Raw genomic sequence first — 17,038 nt, 5'->3', positions numbered from 1 at the left:
GACTTAATGTTGGCAGGACCCACAGACCTATTTAAAAAATATAGCAGTTTAGTATGATGTAAGGCACTTGTCCAATTTAACAACAAACAGGATGAAACCTGACTCATAGGGTATTACATTACTCTCTGGATAAAGGGGGAAATTAAGAAAGGCCCAACGCTTTATTAAATTTAGGTCATCTGAAAGTTATTTACACATCACAACACATTAGCCTCTAATCTTCTGCACAATTCTGAATTGCAGACTAGTTTACAGGCTTGGCATTTCGAACAGTCAGGCTATAATGTTTCATTAGTTGGTGTATAAAAAGCATGTCTGTGTTCATTTGTGCTTCCCTAAATTACACTGGCTCATATAGAGAGCCACTCTCACACGTTCACTCAGGTCTGTTGATGGGGGACCAGCTGGTCTCTTTATGTCCCAGGGCATCCTCATGTCTGTGTCACTTTCTGTCTTTCTCTTTTTGTTACACTGTAGTCCTTGCTCTGTCCCCCCTTCCTTTTTACACATGCTAGTCCAGTGATTTGCTCTGATGCCCTACTGGAGTTATCATCACTTGGAGGCAGCTCACTGCTGCAGCGGATGTCCCCCAAAAAGCCTAAAGATACATGAGATTACTATAAATGTCACTTATAAACCATAAAGATTGCTTCTGATTGTAATTCCCATGAACAGTTTTGCCCTTAAGTGTCCATCAGTGAGCAGTTGATAACTTTAACAAAATAGAATTCACGTTAAAACTAAAATAAATACACTTTTTGACCATATATTACACAGTTATAGAAGGGAAATTAATTATAATTACTCTACTCAGTGTCACTTTAGAGTCTGGTTTCTCTCGAGGCTTGTTTCTGCATAATATTATCACAGGGAGTTTTTCCTTGCTACCATCACCCTAGCTTGTTTATCAGAGATAAATTTCAATTTTATTAAATTAAAGTGGGTAGAGTTGCTGTGTCAATGCTCCAGGATCTCCAGTTCTCTCCTCAGCTTGAGTTTCTGTACATGCTCTGGGTCGCTGGTTTACTTCCACTTCCCAGACACATGCAAGTAGACTAACTAGACTAAGTTGACCCTAGGTGTGAATGTGTGAATGGTGCTTTGCTAGGGAATGGCATTCCATCCTGGGTGTATTCCTGTTTTGCTCTCAGTTTTCCTGGAATAAAGTGGTTACTGAAGATGAATAAACTGGCCCTATGTTCCACACCCCCTTTAACTGAAAAAACATTCACTTTATTGGGAAAACCTGTACATTCATGCAGTTTTCTGCTGAGCCAATCACGTGGCAGCGGCACAATGCATAACCTCATGCAGATACAGAACATACGCTTCAGATAATGTTCACATCAAACATCAGAAAGGGTAAAAAAATGTGATCTCAGTCACTTTGAATGGTTGTTTGTGCTAGTTTCTGCAGAGTTTATGCAGAATGATAAAAAAAAAAAAGAGCCAGTGAGCATCAGTCCTGTTTGCAGAAATGCTTTGATAATGAGAGAGGTCAGATTGCTTTGAGCTAACAGGACGTTTTTGGTAACTAAAATAGCAACTCTTTACAACTGTGGTGAAAACAAAACTCAAAATACACAACACTTTAAAGCTTAAGGCCAAAGGGCTACAACAGCAAAGGACTGTATCAGGGTCCCTGCTGTCTGGCAATCTGAAGGAATCTGAGACTGCAGCTTGGGTTACTGTCTGTGTGAAGTTTTCTGTGTCCTCCTCATGTCCGTGCGGGTTAACAAACAGATTCTCTGGTTTCCTCCCATTGTCCAAAAACATGCAGCTAGGCTGAGTGGCTATGCTAAATTGCACATAGAGTGTGTGTGTGCGTGTGTGTGCATCATGACCAGTGTTCCTATTTTACTGGGGTCAGACGCTGATTTTACTACTGAGATTCTGAGTCTACTTCAACAAAGGGAGCATACAGGGTGTATAGAGGGTGTGTAAATGGAGCACATAGAGAGCAAAGATGCTTTTGGGCGTATTTTTCAAGCCTAACATGATAAACATAACACTCTACACCCTTGAGGCCCTTTAAAATAAAACTGCAGGAAAGGTAACAGCTGCACGAAGTTGCTATATGTGAAAAGACTGTGGTTTTGTTGCAGAATGTTTGCACTAAATCAGTCTGTGATGGATTAATATTTCTTACATAAGAAAAGCAATGCTAGTAATTAAGTGAGCTATTAGTGTATTTATATTTTACTCCATTCCCAAATAAAAGGCAAATAAAAGTGACCATTCTCTGCTGCATCTGATGATACTTTAAACACTAAGTTACACATTTTTTATAGTTATTAACTAATGAATACAACATGACAGGGTATGTTATAGGAAAGTAATTGATGATGAGGTAGTGGGGTGTGCAGTGATGTTACTGGTAGCAGCCTAAAGTGTTTTATGCCTATTATACCACAGAAAATGTCCAACAATTACAGTTTTACTTTTCTTTCTTTCTTTCTTTCTTTTTATAAATGAACAACACATTAACCTTAAATAATGTTGTGGGATGTTCACAAAAAAACTCCACTTATGTTAAATAGTCATTGTCAAATGTGTTGTAAGACTTACTGATTGTTATAAAGAGCTGACACTGGACACTCCTTCTATGAATATTAAATAATTTTTTTAATTAGTTTTGGATTATGCAGCATGTCCACCATATCAGTTTCTCTATGAATCACTTGTTACTATAGAAACTATTATTTAGAAATTATAATGTATTATATTTATGAGAGCTAATATAATATATATTAGAATCAAGCATTTAACAGCCTTTTAGGAAATTAATGTTAAATTAATGTTTACCTGTCTGGGCTCATAATGTTATGGCTGATCAGTATATATATATATATATATATATATATATATATATATATATATATATATATATATATATATATATATATATATATATATATATAGCTCTGGAAAAAAATAAGAGACCACTGCAAAATACTCAGTTTCTTATGTTTTTTTTTCTTCCAGGTTCATGTATTGGTGAGATGAACAGTTTTGTTTAATTTTTTGTGAACTTCTGACAATATTTATCCTGAATTCAAAATATAACTGTTATTTAGAGTGTATATTTAAAGGAAATGACAACACATCAAAATAACCCAAGATCATGCAGTATCTGCAGAGCTTTAATAACTCAAAAAAACAAAACAAAATGCAAATAATTTGTAAACAAATTGTGTTAATGCTTTGGCTAAATAACATTAAGAAATCAGTATTTGGAGGAATAACCCCGATTTGCATGTGTTTTGGCTCCATGCTCTCCACCAGTTTTTCACATTGCTGTTGGGGAACTTTATACCACTCTTTTTGCAAAAAAGCAAACAGCTCAGCTTTGCTTGATGGTTTGTGATCATCCATCTTCCTCTTGATGACATTCCAGTGGGCAAGTGAACATTTTGTCCTCATAGTTGATGTTAGAAGCAGGAAAAATGGGCTAGACAACTGGATCAGAGCATCTCCAAAACTCCAAAGCAAAATGGTTCAGGAATGGTTTGATAAACACAACAACAAGTTTGAGGTGTTGGCTTGGGCTTCCAAATTCCCCAGATCTCAGTCCAATCAAGCATCTGTGGGATGTGCACAACAAACAAGTCTGATCCATGGAAGCCTCACCTTGCAATTTACAGGACTTAAAGCATCGGATCTGCTGCTAACATCTTAGTGCCAGATACCACAGCACACTTTCAGGGATCTAGTGGAGTCCATGCCTCGACGGGTCAGGGCTGTTTTGGCAGCCAAAGGGGGACCAACACAATATTAGGCAGGTGGTCATAAGAGACCACATCCAGGGGTAATTCCATGTCTGTGTATGACCTGAGTAGTAACATGTTTTGGTTAAACATTTCCACTAAATCACAAAATGTACATTCACATTCAGAATGTGTTGCCAGCATGAAAAAGCGTACATTAACCATCAGAATTCACAACAACTTTGTATTCTATTTCATTTTTTATCTGTTATACAGTCACAGACATTATTTATTGCACTATTCAGAGAAGGATGGATTCCCTTTCGCGTCTGGTTCCTGTCAAGGTTTCTTCTTCTTCATCTCTGGCATGCTCACATTTCTATTTGGATTTCTATAAAAGATGCTCTGTGTCAATGTTCACTGTTGTGTCGTGTAAATACAATTTGAATGGAATTGAACAGAGCAAGCCTAGCAGCACACAGCCATGATTGCTGTATCTGTAGTGCAGGCAGGCGGTGGGCGGGGCCTCGCAGCTACGGACAGAGGAGCAGCTGCGCTCTTCCTCCAGTCTGCCCGTCTGCGTGGACCTTGGAGGGCGATAAGAACCGATGGAAGAGGTGGTCCTGCTCCTTGTGCTCGAGTAGGGAGAGGAATGTGTTCAGAAAAAGATCGGGGAGCTCGTACACCGTTAGTTAAGGAAATGAAGGCGAACAGAACATCGCCGTGGTGATTTCAGGGTGAGTTCAACATTCATTTTCAGATAGCGGAAAGCGCATGTGCTCTTTCCTCACACTTTCAACACTAACATCTGGAGAGATCAGAAATTGTTCTCAGTATTCTGTTCTTGTAAGGATTCATTAAATATAAATACATTCATCAGGTCAGATGTTGAGTTAAAACCTCTATCTGGATACCCCATTTCATTTGAATGAGTATTTTATGTTAATTTGTTTTTGTTTGTTTGTTCCAATAAATTTTAGGTCAAAATCTGCATGGATTGTTGTTCTCTGACGGGATTTTTACCTTAAAACGGACCATTTTGACTCAGCGATGCTTTACTTACTATTGGCCAATAGACTTTCTCCCCGTGACTCCACTGCAATGAGGCTCCTTCAAACACATGTGGTTTTGTGTGTTCTGGTATGGACAGCACAAGCATCAGATTTCAAGTCATCTGTAGGCACACATTTCACAAGAACACAGACTCATGCAGTGAAAAAACACATGGGATTGCAATCTAACACTTTTGCAGCCATCTCAGGGAACATGGCACCTCTTCAGGCAGATCAGGCAACAAATCCCTCAAGATCCCCTGCCAGGAGAGTTTTGAAAGGACGCAGACCTTCACCTCCAACAAGCTCAGTCACACAGCCAGTTGAGAAACCTAACCTGCTTCATGCTCACACAGACAGCAATGCTCCTCAACATGGCTCTCCAAGCTCCCAATTACGTACCTCTAATCGCACCAGCTCTGTAAATATCCTTGCCAGGTTTGCAGGTAAGAATCGCCTGCTAGTCATTTCAGCACCCCATAAGTCAGATGGATACTACAGGCTGATGTTGAGCTTGCTCAAGCCAGACGTGTATTGCCAAATGGCAGACCGCCATATGCAGCAGATCATTATGTTCCATGGAAAGGAAGACATGGGTGGCAAAGTGAGACTTGTGAACAACAATGGCTCAATTCTTGAAGAACAGTTGGATCCAGCCTTAGTACCCAGGCTGATGAGCTTTATAAAACTGGAGGAGGGCAAGTTTGGCATGGCATTGCTGAGGAAAACCTTGCAGGTGGAGGAGAGATACCCATACCCAGTGCAGCTTGAGGCTATGTATGAGATAATAGACCAGACGCCTATGCGCAGGCTTGAGAAAACCAGACAGAAAGGTTTTGTGGAAAAGTGTAGGGCAAGCGGAATGCAGGGAAAGGTAGTGCAGTCTGTTGGGACTGTATTGACAGATGCCAAATCCAATGTGCACAGAGGCTCTCAAAATATTGAGATGGTAGGAGGGGCAAGACCTCCTTTCAAGCCCACTAAGAGTACTACCACACAATCTACCACAATCCCTCCACCCAAAATCACTAGAAGGAGAAAAATTATACATACATCTACTATAAAACCTGCAACTACAACAGTTGCAGCCACAACCCAGCTTGCTACTACTACTCCCATTACTACTACAACTACTACTACTACAACTACTACTACTACTACTACCACTACATTACCCACAACTCTGCCTTCGACCACTGTCAGTCCCACTACTTTATCGACTACAGAGTCACATAGACACCCACACACACCATCACACAAACACAAAGCCCGACTAAACTCCTTAGTGCCCGCTACACGAGACCATCAAAGGAAACACACTGCAACTGACCCATCCATTACCTCTGACTTAATGATCCATCGCAGAGACAAACACAAAGATCGGACCGATAAGATTTCATCTGGATCTCGCAGGCAAAAGCCCATCAAGGACAAACTACCCAGGGGTAAAAACGTAGCGAGGGAACAGATCAATGAACATGTAGAAGAGCAAGAAGCAGGACCGCCTCCAGTGAGTGCACCGGTGGAGACCCTTCCGACTACCAAAACGGGGAAGACCAGCCGCGAGAAAGGTGAGAAGAAGAAAAAGGCAGAGAGAACCGAGAAGCCTGTGAAAAAGAACAACACAGAGAAAAAAGTGGCAAAACCCTCCAAGGATGCAGAGGTTAATCTTCACAACAGAAATGTGGCTCAAAAAGCAAGCAGCCTTGAGGATAAAGATGCTGTTGGCAAGCCTACCCAAAAGCCTGTTGATACCAAGAGAGCACTAGAAACATTTCTTAGTTATTTTGAGAAAAGGAGACGTCTGCTTGTGAGTATATTACAGGAGTACAAACCCAAAGCACTGTTAATTATTTGTAGGTTTTAAATAGGAGCTGTGCTTGTTAGTTTGAGATTTTGTTTCCATTTGGGAGATGCATTGGAAAACATCTCTGTGTGATTTGCAGGTAATTACTACTCCCAGTGAAAATAACAAAATGTACAGTCAGCAGAGGGATGAGTATCTGGAACAAGTGTGCGACATGGCTTTGCGCAAAGTCTCCATTATCACCATTTTTGGCCCTCTAGCCAACGGCACCATGAAGATAGACCATTACCAGATGGGTGAGTTCAGCTGTTGACCTTTTGCCTATTTTAGTGATACTCGGGACATTTGTTCTATTCAGACGTCTTTTGTGTGTTGTCTTTTTGTTCTGTGGCTTACAGAGCAGGATAAGCCAGTGCGCAGCTTGCCAGTCAGTGAGCTCATCAACCAGGAACTCATCACGGCCTTCCGGAAGGAGCTTGGCATGGTTTACAATGATTTCTTCATGGTGCTGACTGACTTTGACATGAAAGTGAAGGTTTGCTTACTTTATTTGCAAATCAGCCAGCTGAATAGACATGAGAGTTTCACAATCCTTTAGAGTTGCATGATTTGCCTGTTTTGCTTATGTTCCACAGCAACAGTATGAAGTACCTATTATCATGAAGGCAGTGTTTGATTACATTGACACATTCTCATCACGCCTCCAAGAGATGGAGCTTCAGAGGAAGCTGGGGATTGCATGCAAGAAAGAAGACAAGTCCAGAACTCTGGAGAATTTCCTCTCTAGGTTTCCAATGGTTTTTGATGATACTATATGATCCTTCACTTGATTATTTGCTGTTTGTTGTCTGCAAGACTCTCCTACAGCGACGCAAATGTACTATACAGTCAAGTGCAATGTTTGTAACGTCAAAATCACTTTTCAAAATCTTTTCTGTTCTGAATATGATATAAGCATGCTCTCACAACATTTACACCCATTCTTGTCTGTACAGAGCGGGTTGTGGCAAGAAAAATATTTTTTTTCCTGTTAATTTTTCCCTTATGTTCTAGATTGCTGCGTTGTTGGAAAATACACCCACATCTCATTTTTTTTTTTTTGCATCTCTTTGTTTTTGGAAAATTACAAATATTTGCATTTGACTGTATATTGCATATTAAATTAAAATGAATTATCTTTCTGATGTAATATTTGGAGCACAAGCACAGAAATTTTGCTTGATTATGTTTATCTCATTGTTGTTCCAGGTTTCGCTGGAGACGAAGGCTGCTCGTCATCTCCACCCCTGATGAAGAGGAGTGGGCTTATCAGCAGCAGCTCCAGGCCTTGACCAGTCAGGCCTGCAACTTGGGTGAGATAGCCAAATAAATGTTTAAATCTTTCCCTTGGGTGAAAAACCAGGACATGTATCTTACATTCACACCAATCATTTTCACTGTGACATAGAGCTAAGATTTCACTGACGATGACAAAGTGACAAGTGACACTGGAATAGAGAGATTCTCAATTACAACAAATACACTATATTGCCAAAAGTATTTGCTCACCCATCCAAATAATCAGAATCAGGTGTTCCAATCACTTCCATGGCCACAGGTGTATAAAATCAAGCACCTAGGCATGCAGACTGTTTTTACAAACATTTGTGAAAGAATGGGTCGCTCTCAGGAGCTCAGTGAATTCCAGCGTGGAACTGTGATAGGATGCCACCTGTGCAACAAATCCAGTCGTGAAATTTCCTCGCTCCTAAATATTCCACAGTCAACTGTCAGCTGTATTATAAGAACGTGGAAGTGTTTGGGAACGACAGCAACTCAGCCACGAAGTGGTAGGCCACGTAAACTGACGGAGCGGGGTCAGCGGATGCTGAGGCACATAGTGCGAAGAGGTCGCCAACTTTCTGCAGAGTCAATCGCTACAGACCTCCAAACTTCATGTGGCCTTCAGATTAGCTCAAGAACAGTGCGCAGAGAGCTTCATGGAATGGGTTTCCATGGCCGAGCAGCTGCATCCAAGCCATACATCACCAAGTGCAATGCAAAGCGTCGGATGCAGTGGTGTAAAGCACGCCGCCACTGGACTCTAGAGCAGTGGAGACACGTTCTCTGGAGTGACGAATCGCGCTTCTCCATCTGGCAATCTGATGGACGAGTCTGGGTTTGGCGGTTGCCAGGAGAACGGTACTTGTCTGACTGCATTGTGCCAAGTGTAAAGTTTGGTGGAGGGGGGATTATGGTGTGGGGTTGTTTTTCAGGAGCTGGGCTTGGCCCCTTAGTTCCAGTGAAAGGAACTCTGAATGCTTCAGCATACCAAGACATTTTGGACAATTCCATGCTCCCAACTTTGTGGGAACAGTTTGGAGCTGGCCCCTTCCTCTTCCAACATGACTGTGCACCAGTGACCAAAGCAAGGTCCATAAAGACATGGATGACAGAGTCTGGTGTGGATGAACTTGACTGGTCTGCACAGAGTCCTGACTTCAACCCGATAGAACACCTTTGGGATGAATTAGAGCGGAGACTGAGAGCCAGGCCTTCTCGTCCAACATCAGTGTGTGACCTCACAAATGCGCTTCTGGAAGAATGGTCAAAAATTCCCATAAACACACTCCTAAACCTTGTGGACAGCCTTCCCAGAAGAGTTGAAGCTGTTATAGCTGCAAAGGGTGGACCGACGTCATATTGAACCCTATGGATTAGGAATGGGATGTCACTTAAGTTCATATGTGAGTCAAGGCAGGTGAGCGAATACTTTTGGCAATATAGTGTATTTATAGTTTTAAAATGCTCAGGCAATCACGTGAGGATAATACGCCACCAAGTGTCCAGGTGTTGCTAGGTTGAAATGTAGCTCATTAAAGCAATTTATTTTAAATAAAAACTCATTTCATTAAAACTGAAATTACATATTCGATGTGAATTTAATTTTATTAATGCTTATTAGTATAGGCAAACACGTACCAATCCTATGGTGTATGTTTGTGTGTGTTTGTGTGTGTGTGTGTGTGAGAGAGAGAGAGAGAGAGAGTAGTCAGACATTTTTAACTTCCCTACTCAATAACATTAGTTCAATGCACAAACTCTCTTTACATTTAACCCGGTACAGAGAAAAATACACCAAAAAAATAAGCAGAGATAATTGGTGTGTCTGCTTAAGTGTATGCATTTTTAGGTTGTGCGGCTAATCTGCCAATCAAATAAAATTTATTTAATTTATTTAAGTAGCTAACTACTACTGTTTCTTATTTTAACTAAAAAAAAGGAAGAAAGAAACAAGCAAACAAAACATACACTATATTGCCAAAAGTATTCGCTCACCTGCCTTGACTCGCATATGAACTTAAGTGACATCCCATTCCTAATCCATAGGGTTCAATATGACGTCGGTCCACCCTTTGCAGCTATAACAGCTTCAACTCTTCTGGGAAGGCTGTCCACAAGGTTTAGGAGTGTGTTTATGGGAATTTTTGACCATTCTTCCAGAAGCGCATTTGTGAGGTCACACACTGATGTTGGACGAGAAGGCCTGGCTCTCAGTCTCCGCTCTAATTCATCCCAAAGGTGTTCTATCGGGTTGAGGTCAGCACTCTGTGCAGGCCAGTCAAGTTCATCCACACCAGACTCTGTCATCCATGTCTTTATGGACCTTGCTTTGTGCACTGGTGCACAGTCATGTTGGAAGAGGAAGGGGCCAGCTCCAAACTGTTCCCACAAAGTTGGGAGCATGGAATTGTCCAAAATGTCTTGGTATGCTGAAGCATTCAGAGTTCCTTTCACTGGAACTAAGGGGTCAAGCCAGCTCCTGAAAAACAACCCCACACCATAATCCCCCCTCCACCAAACTTTACACTTGGCACAATGCAGTCAGACAAGTACCGTTCTCCTGGCAACCGCCAAACCCAGACTCGTCCATCAGATTGCCAGATGGAGAAGCGCGATTCGTCACTCCAGAGAACGTGTCTCCACTGCTCTAGAGTCCAGTGGCGGCGTGCTTTACACCACTGCATCCGACGCTTTGCATTGCACTTGGTGATGTATGGCTTGGATGCAGCTGCTCGGCCATGGAAACCCATTCCATGAAGCTCTCTGCGCACTGTTCTTGAGCTAATCTGAAGGCCACATGAAGTTTGGAGGTCTGTAGCGATTGACTCTGCAGAAAGTTGGCGACCTCTTCGCACTATGCGCCTCAGCATCCGCTGACCCCGCTCCGTCAGTTTACGTGGCCTACCACTTCGTGGCTGAGTTGCTGTCGTTCCCAAACACTTCCACGTTCTTATAATACAGCTGACAGTTGACTGTGGAATATTTAGGAGCGAGGAAATTTCACGACTGGATTTGTTGCACAGGTGGCATCCTATCACAGTTCCACACTGGAATTCACTGAGCTCCTGAGAGCGACCCATTCTTTCACAAATGTTTATAAAAACAGTCTGCATGCCTAGGTGCTTGATTTTATACACCTGTGGCCATGGAAGTGATTGGAACACCTGATTCTGATTATTTGGATGGGTGAGCAAATACTTTTGGCAATATAGTGTATAAATAAATAATAAATCAATTAAAGTGCTGGACAATTGTTGTCACCTTCTAGTGTGATCATAAGGTTAAAGATATAAGCCAGTGTGACCATTAACCTGGTCATTTCGTGTTCAGTAAATGTCACTAAGCTTTCGCCATAATCAATCTCATGGTCTAGAGATGGTGGCCTTTTACTTTTTTGCAGTTTAGTTGTCCGTTGCGTTTATGTACAGTAGTGTTTTGTTCTTGTGTTAGACTACTGCACTGCCTGCACCGCTCAATTTCGAGCTTTCTCTGCATAAACACTCATTTCAACTCAATTACCTGGCAACCGGCAATTATCTGATAACTGGAGAAAACACTTCAATGTGCAGCACTTTATTTTGAATGAGAAACACTGATGCTAAATAGTCAAGGGTTTTTTTTCTTGGCTTCTTCTGCATTTCATGACTCACTGGGTATCAGATGCTTTCTTTAAATACTATAAAGGACATCTGCAAACATTCCCTAAGGGGATTTTCTCTCCCTCTGCCAATTACTGAACATGTGTACTGTTGCCATTTTATTTTGCTGCGCTTGCCAGGGGTTTTTACCCAAATGGCCTTATTGAAGAAAAATGTTTTTTCTGCCTTTTTTTTCTGCTTTTTTCCTGCCTTTATTATTTCTTGTTTGTTGTGAAGTAGACTCCATCACAACACTTGCACAGTTGATGTCACTAATGAAATAAAGATGATGCTGATTTCCTTTAGGAGCTTATTTACATACCTAAAAAATAATTTTAAAAAAATCAATAGACATCTTTAATTCCTGTCTATGAGAACATGTTATAATTTGTGAAGTAACCAGCGTATCTTCTTGCGTGCTTCAGGGCTGCGTCACATGTCTGTGTTAAAGCTGACTGGGAGAGCCATGGAGGACATGGGTGGAGTCTTGGAGCTCTATCCTATCAATGGTAAGACAAGTGACTTGTGACCCATACCCATAGAAAAAAGGGGTTGTGCTAACAACTGACAATATATTACTACTACTACTACTATGTCAGCATTAATAAAACGAATGTATTTTTAAATTAAAGAAGCAAAGTTCCCACATTAATTATTGTTTGTTTAAATCTAATGACCATCACTGACTAATGTTTGTTCAGTTCATGACCAAAAGTAAGTCCACATAAATTTAGGGGCACCGTGGCTTAGTGCTTAGCATGTTTGCATTGCATCTTCGGGGGTTTGATTTCTGCCTGTGAGTTTGTGAGTTTGCATGTTCATTTTTTATGTTTCAGGGGTTTCCTCTAGGTACTCCATAGACATGTGTTGTAGCTTATTGGCATCTCTAGATTGTCTGTAATGTGTGAATGGGTGTGTGAGTGTGTGATTGTGCTCTGTAGTGGGTTGCCACCTTGTAAAGGGCATCACCTGCCTTGTGCACTGAGCCTCATGGGGTAGGCTCCCCGGGTACCTGTTTTGGATAAGTGGTTCAGAAACTGGATGGATGGATAGATGGACATGGTGCAAATACTGGAATTGGCTATTCAGCCTCACTTGTTATCAATGGACAGTTCACTGATATTCTGTATCTCACTCAAATTAACAACCCAATTTTGGGATGATGCGGAAAGTGATAGCTTTTCAGGATCCCCTAGAATCCACACTCAGGCAAACATTATTCTGCTCTAATGGCCAAATGAACCATATAGATACTAATGTCCAGTAATCTGGCAACCCTATCATGCAATGAAACTGTTTGCAACATAACTCTGACCATGTTCCAGGTTTATATTTAGATACCGCTTCGAATTCCATCAAAAGAATTAATAAGGTAGTGCAGTGGTATATTGTGTGCATTTCCGTAATACACTCACTCAGCCACTTTATTAGGAACACTAGAATTAAAGAGATTAGGACCCCTTTTGCTCTCAGTTCTTTATGGCACCGTTTCCACAAGATGTTGGAAAGATTCTGCTGAGATTCTGGTCCATGTTGACATGATCACGTCACACAATTACCGCGGGTTCGTCATCTCCACATTCATGCTGCAACTCTCCCGTTTCTGACATGTACTGTGTTCAGATCTGTTGACTGGAGAAGCATTTAAAATACACTCAGCTTATTGTCCAGTTCAACAAACCAGTTTGAGACGACTTGTGTTTTGTGACATTAAAAGATGATATAAACTGTGGCTATAATGGGATGCACATGGTCAGCCTCAGATAAATGTGGCATTCAAAAGGATGACACCATTATGCCAGTAGCAGCAAACCGAACTGATGACGCATGGTCGGTTAAGATCCTGGATCCATCAAGATTAATCAGCACAGATGATTGTTTTTTTCATTTTTCAACTGTGCTCATTACAGTCTTGGATTCCTGTAGTCTCAGGAGTGGAACCTGATGTGGTCTTCAGCTGTTGTAGCTATTAATTCTGATGTATTTTTTGTACTTTACTCTAAAAGACAGTGCTTGTGTTACCAGAGACGTCCTGTCAGCTTGAACTGCTTTGGCTATTTTCCTCTGACCCTACTTCTCATTTCTGCCTCTCTGACTAATGCTCACTGGATGTTTTTGCACTATTCTGTGTAAACTGTATAAACTCTAGAGACTGCTGTGGCAGGAGATCAGCAGTTTCTGAAATACTGTAACTAAACCATCTGACATGGAACAACCATTCCACATTCAGAGGCACTGAAATAGTACAGCTTGTTATGAACATGAACTGATGCTCTTGACTTTTTTCTGCACGATTTTATTCATTGCACTGCTGCTGACAGGATATGTGCATGAACGAGCAGGAGTTCTTTATAAAGTGTTTAGTGATCTTCATCGTTTCCTCCATGTCCTATCCTATTCAATGTCACAGGAAGTGCAACGGTGGACCGAGAGGACCTTTCTGCCTCCCTAGTGCATGACATCAGGAACTACTTCCAGGTCAGTGCGGATTATTTCTCCATGCTGCTGGTGGGCAAAGACGGCAATGTGAAGTCATGGTACCCATCACCCATGTGGACCATGTCCATCATCTACGAGCTGATCGACTCCATGCAGCTGCGCAGGCAGGAGATGGCCATCCAGCAGTCACTGGGCATGCGCTGCCCTGAAGAAGAATACGGTCACCATGAAGAATATCATGAAGGCTATCACCGTGGTTACGGTTACTAAACTCATAGAAAAAGAAGAAAATACTTCCCTTTGAAGCCTCAGTGGCCTCTTTTCAAGCCCGAGGCCCAGAAAGCAGCTAGACTTTGATACATTTGTGAATAATCACTGAGATAGCACTATGGTTTTATTCTGTAGCATTACTCTTATTTGTGAGACAGTTCTCTTTTTCCAGTTTGTTTTGTTTGAATAGTTGACTTCTTATCATCAGTGTTACAGAATTACAATTTAGTGTAATTTAAAAGGTTGCCATACGCTGGCATCTCACAGCTCCGGGGTCCGTGTCTCGAGCCTGAACTCAGGTGTAGACTTTGTGCCTGTTCTTCTCATGTCTGTGTGGGTTTCCTCTAGTTTCTCTGCTTTTTCCAACAACATGCTGGTAAGTGTTATTGGCAACACGAATTTGCGCTTAAGTGTCAAGGTGTGCACATGGCGCCCTTTAATGATGTAACTGATGTCCAATTCAGGGTGTGGTCTTGCTTCATGGCCAGTGGGAGAACGCTCTGGATCTGCTATAACCCTGACCAGGATGAAGCAGATACTGAATATAAATGATTGTACTTTGAATGTATTCTGTTTTATAAAGTTTTGTACAACAGTGGTTCAGAAATAAATAATTATGTTACTCATATTTGATAATTGTACCGTCTTTATCAGGACAATGACAGAAAGTCAATCTACATTGACATTGCCATTAAAAAATGGCAGTGTTTTAAATATTATTGGTTAAGTTGTCGATGCACATCAGGACTTACTGTGTTGTGCTGCCCCCTGTCAGGTGTAGTGGTGCAGTACAGAAAAAAAGTACTTGAGGAAACTAAACAGCATTTGATGATGCGCTCTGATTAACTGAGACTGTCCCCTGTTCTGCAGTTCCATGTTTTCTGCCACACTCCTACCCCACCTCATTACAGCTTTAATAATTAGATGATTATAATTTAGTTGAGTGTATGCATGTCTTCCACTATGGCCACATTGATTTCCTCCCATCTGCCATAACCACAACGATAGGTGAATTAAGATGAACTGCCTCTAGGTGTAAAGAAGTGTCTTTCTGCCTCACATCCTGACCTTCTGTGACACTGGTCTGAATAAAGCAGCTTATAAAAAAAAGTGGTCAGTTGGAGTTGAGTCCAAGGGTATCATCTGGAGAAGATAAAAATGATCTTCTTTAGAGATTAAAAATCCGTGATTTCATATTTTAAAGTGTCTTATTCCACCCGACCTTCTTAAAAAAATTAAAAACATGATTTTTAAGAAATTTGGGTGGAATTTAAGACAAGTTTATCAAATCGATCTCAAGAAAACACAAAACAATGAGCATGTTTCTTAAACAGAAGTAAAGTTTATTAATGAAAAAATAGAATTTATTATCACTCACAATGACTTATAAAACGAAACAAAACACATACTAATACATTCAATGTAAACAGAAATGTGAACACACTCGTGTAGTGTAATCGTGAATAATCGGCTCTATCTGGTTTTACAGAAGGTTTGGTGTAATGAAATCAAAACAAAACTTTTATACTTCAATTAAATTCCACAATTCTTACATCTACAGTAATTTAAAAAAAAAAAAAAGGCATTGCAAAATTTGAGCCCAACAATATTCAAGAGCGCCCTTATGGTACAATACTTAAATAATTCCAATTTTGTACATCATGAAATCACAAAATTAAAAACAAATAGAAGGCAATGGGGCTTCTAAGTGCTGCTGGTAAGATCATTAATCATCAATACATCATATACAGTACATGCTACTGCACTAACCTAACCTAAATATACATTATTGCTCTGATTGAAGGTTTCTAACTAACCATATCTGCAATGATTGTATATAGTCCATTGATTGTGAAGTGGTTTATTTCTGTGTACAGAAAATTCATATTAGAATGTATGTAGAATGCAAGTGGTACAAATTATTCAAACAAATCTATACAGGGTTATAATTTCATTTATCCATAGAGCTAAACATCACAGTTTCAGTACATGGCACCTGCCTGTAACATGTTGGGGCCGTAACAGTGCAAATATAACAGGTCAGAGCTTGAGGATGAAGGATGAATAGATCATTTTTAAGGGTGCACTGTATCATAAAATGTTTCGATGAGGTCATTAACCAGACTGGTCTGTATTACAGGACTACAGCAACACACAGGTGGACAAAGCATTGTAGTTGTGGAGATCCAGTCTGCTCTTGATCCAGCCTGCACAGCTAAATCTGACAAATCTCATATGATGAAATAAACTTGTCCTTAGGCTGCTCCCTGTTCAGGGTCACCACAGCAGATCTGCCAATCCACATATTTGTGTGTATATGGCACAGGTTTTTATGCTGGATGCCCTTCCTGATGCAACCTTGCCATTTTAGCTGGGACTGGCACCGGACTCCAAGAAAAAACATAACTAAACATAACTAATTGTAACTTGTGCTTAATTTAATCTCAGCCTGTATAAACCTCCAACTGTGCCATGGCTCCAATATACACTATATTGCCAAAAGTATTCGCTCACCTGCCTTGACTCGCATATGAACTTAAGTGACATCCCATTCCTAATCCATAGGGTTCAATATGACGTCGGTCCACCCTTTGCAGCTATAACAGCTTCAACTCTTCTGCGAAGGCTGTCCACAAGGTTTAGGAGTGTGTTTATGGGAATTTTTGACCATTCTGCCAGAAGCGCATTTGTGAGGTCACACACTGATGTTGGACTAGAAGGCCTGCCTCTCAGTCTCCGCTCTAATTCATCCCTAAGGTGTTCTATCAGGTTGAGGTCAGGACTCTGTGCAGACCAGTCAAG

At 40.9% G+C, this 17,038-nt stretch overlaps 1 protein-coding gene across 1 annotated transcript; it reads left to right on the top strand.

Moving 5' to 3' along the window:
• The first annotated feature begins 4,233 nt into the window (after positions 1-4,233).
• Positions 4,234-14,894, top strand: ccdc80l1 (coiled-coil domain containing 80 like 1). The gene is made up of 8 exons (XM_058403886.1): positions 4,234-4,444; positions 4,688-6,569; positions 6,706-6,862; positions 6,965-7,101; positions 7,202-7,353; positions 7,815-7,918; positions 11,953-12,036; positions 13,938-14,894. The coding sequence occupies exons 2-8, from the start codon at positions 4,758-4,760 to the stop codon at positions 14,234-14,236; spliced, it is 2,745 nt and encodes a 914-aa protein (XP_058259869.1). The 5' UTR covers positions 4,234-4,444; positions 4,688-4,757; the 3' UTR covers positions 14,237-14,894.
• The last annotated feature ends 2,144 nt before the right edge of the window (positions 14,895-17,038 follow it).

The sequence above is a fragment of the Hemibagrus wyckioides genome, linkage group LG11 (genome assembly GCF_019097595.1).
Source record: "Hemibagrus wyckioides isolate EC202008001 linkage group LG11, SWU_Hwy_1.0, whole genome shotgun sequence".
NCBI classification, from domain to species: Eukaryota; Metazoa; Chordata; class Actinopteri; order Siluriformes; family Bagridae; genus Hemibagrus; species Hemibagrus wyckioides.
Note: the sequence above shows the minus strand (reverse complement) of the source record. Positions and strands in the feature narration are given on the sequence as shown.

Coding starts and splice junctions, on each gene's coding strand:
- ccdc80l1 (XM_058403886.1), top strand. CDS start 4,758: ATGCTTTACTTACTATTGGCCAATAGACTTTCTCCCCGTGACTCCACT. Junction 6,570..6,705: donor AGAAAAGGAGACGTCTGCTT/GTGAGTATATTA, acceptor TGTGATTTGCAG/GTAATTACTACTCCCAGTGA. Junction 7,102..7,201: donor ACTTTGACATGAAAGTGAAG/GTTTGCTTACTT, acceptor TATGTTCCACAG/CAACAGTATGAAGTACCTAT.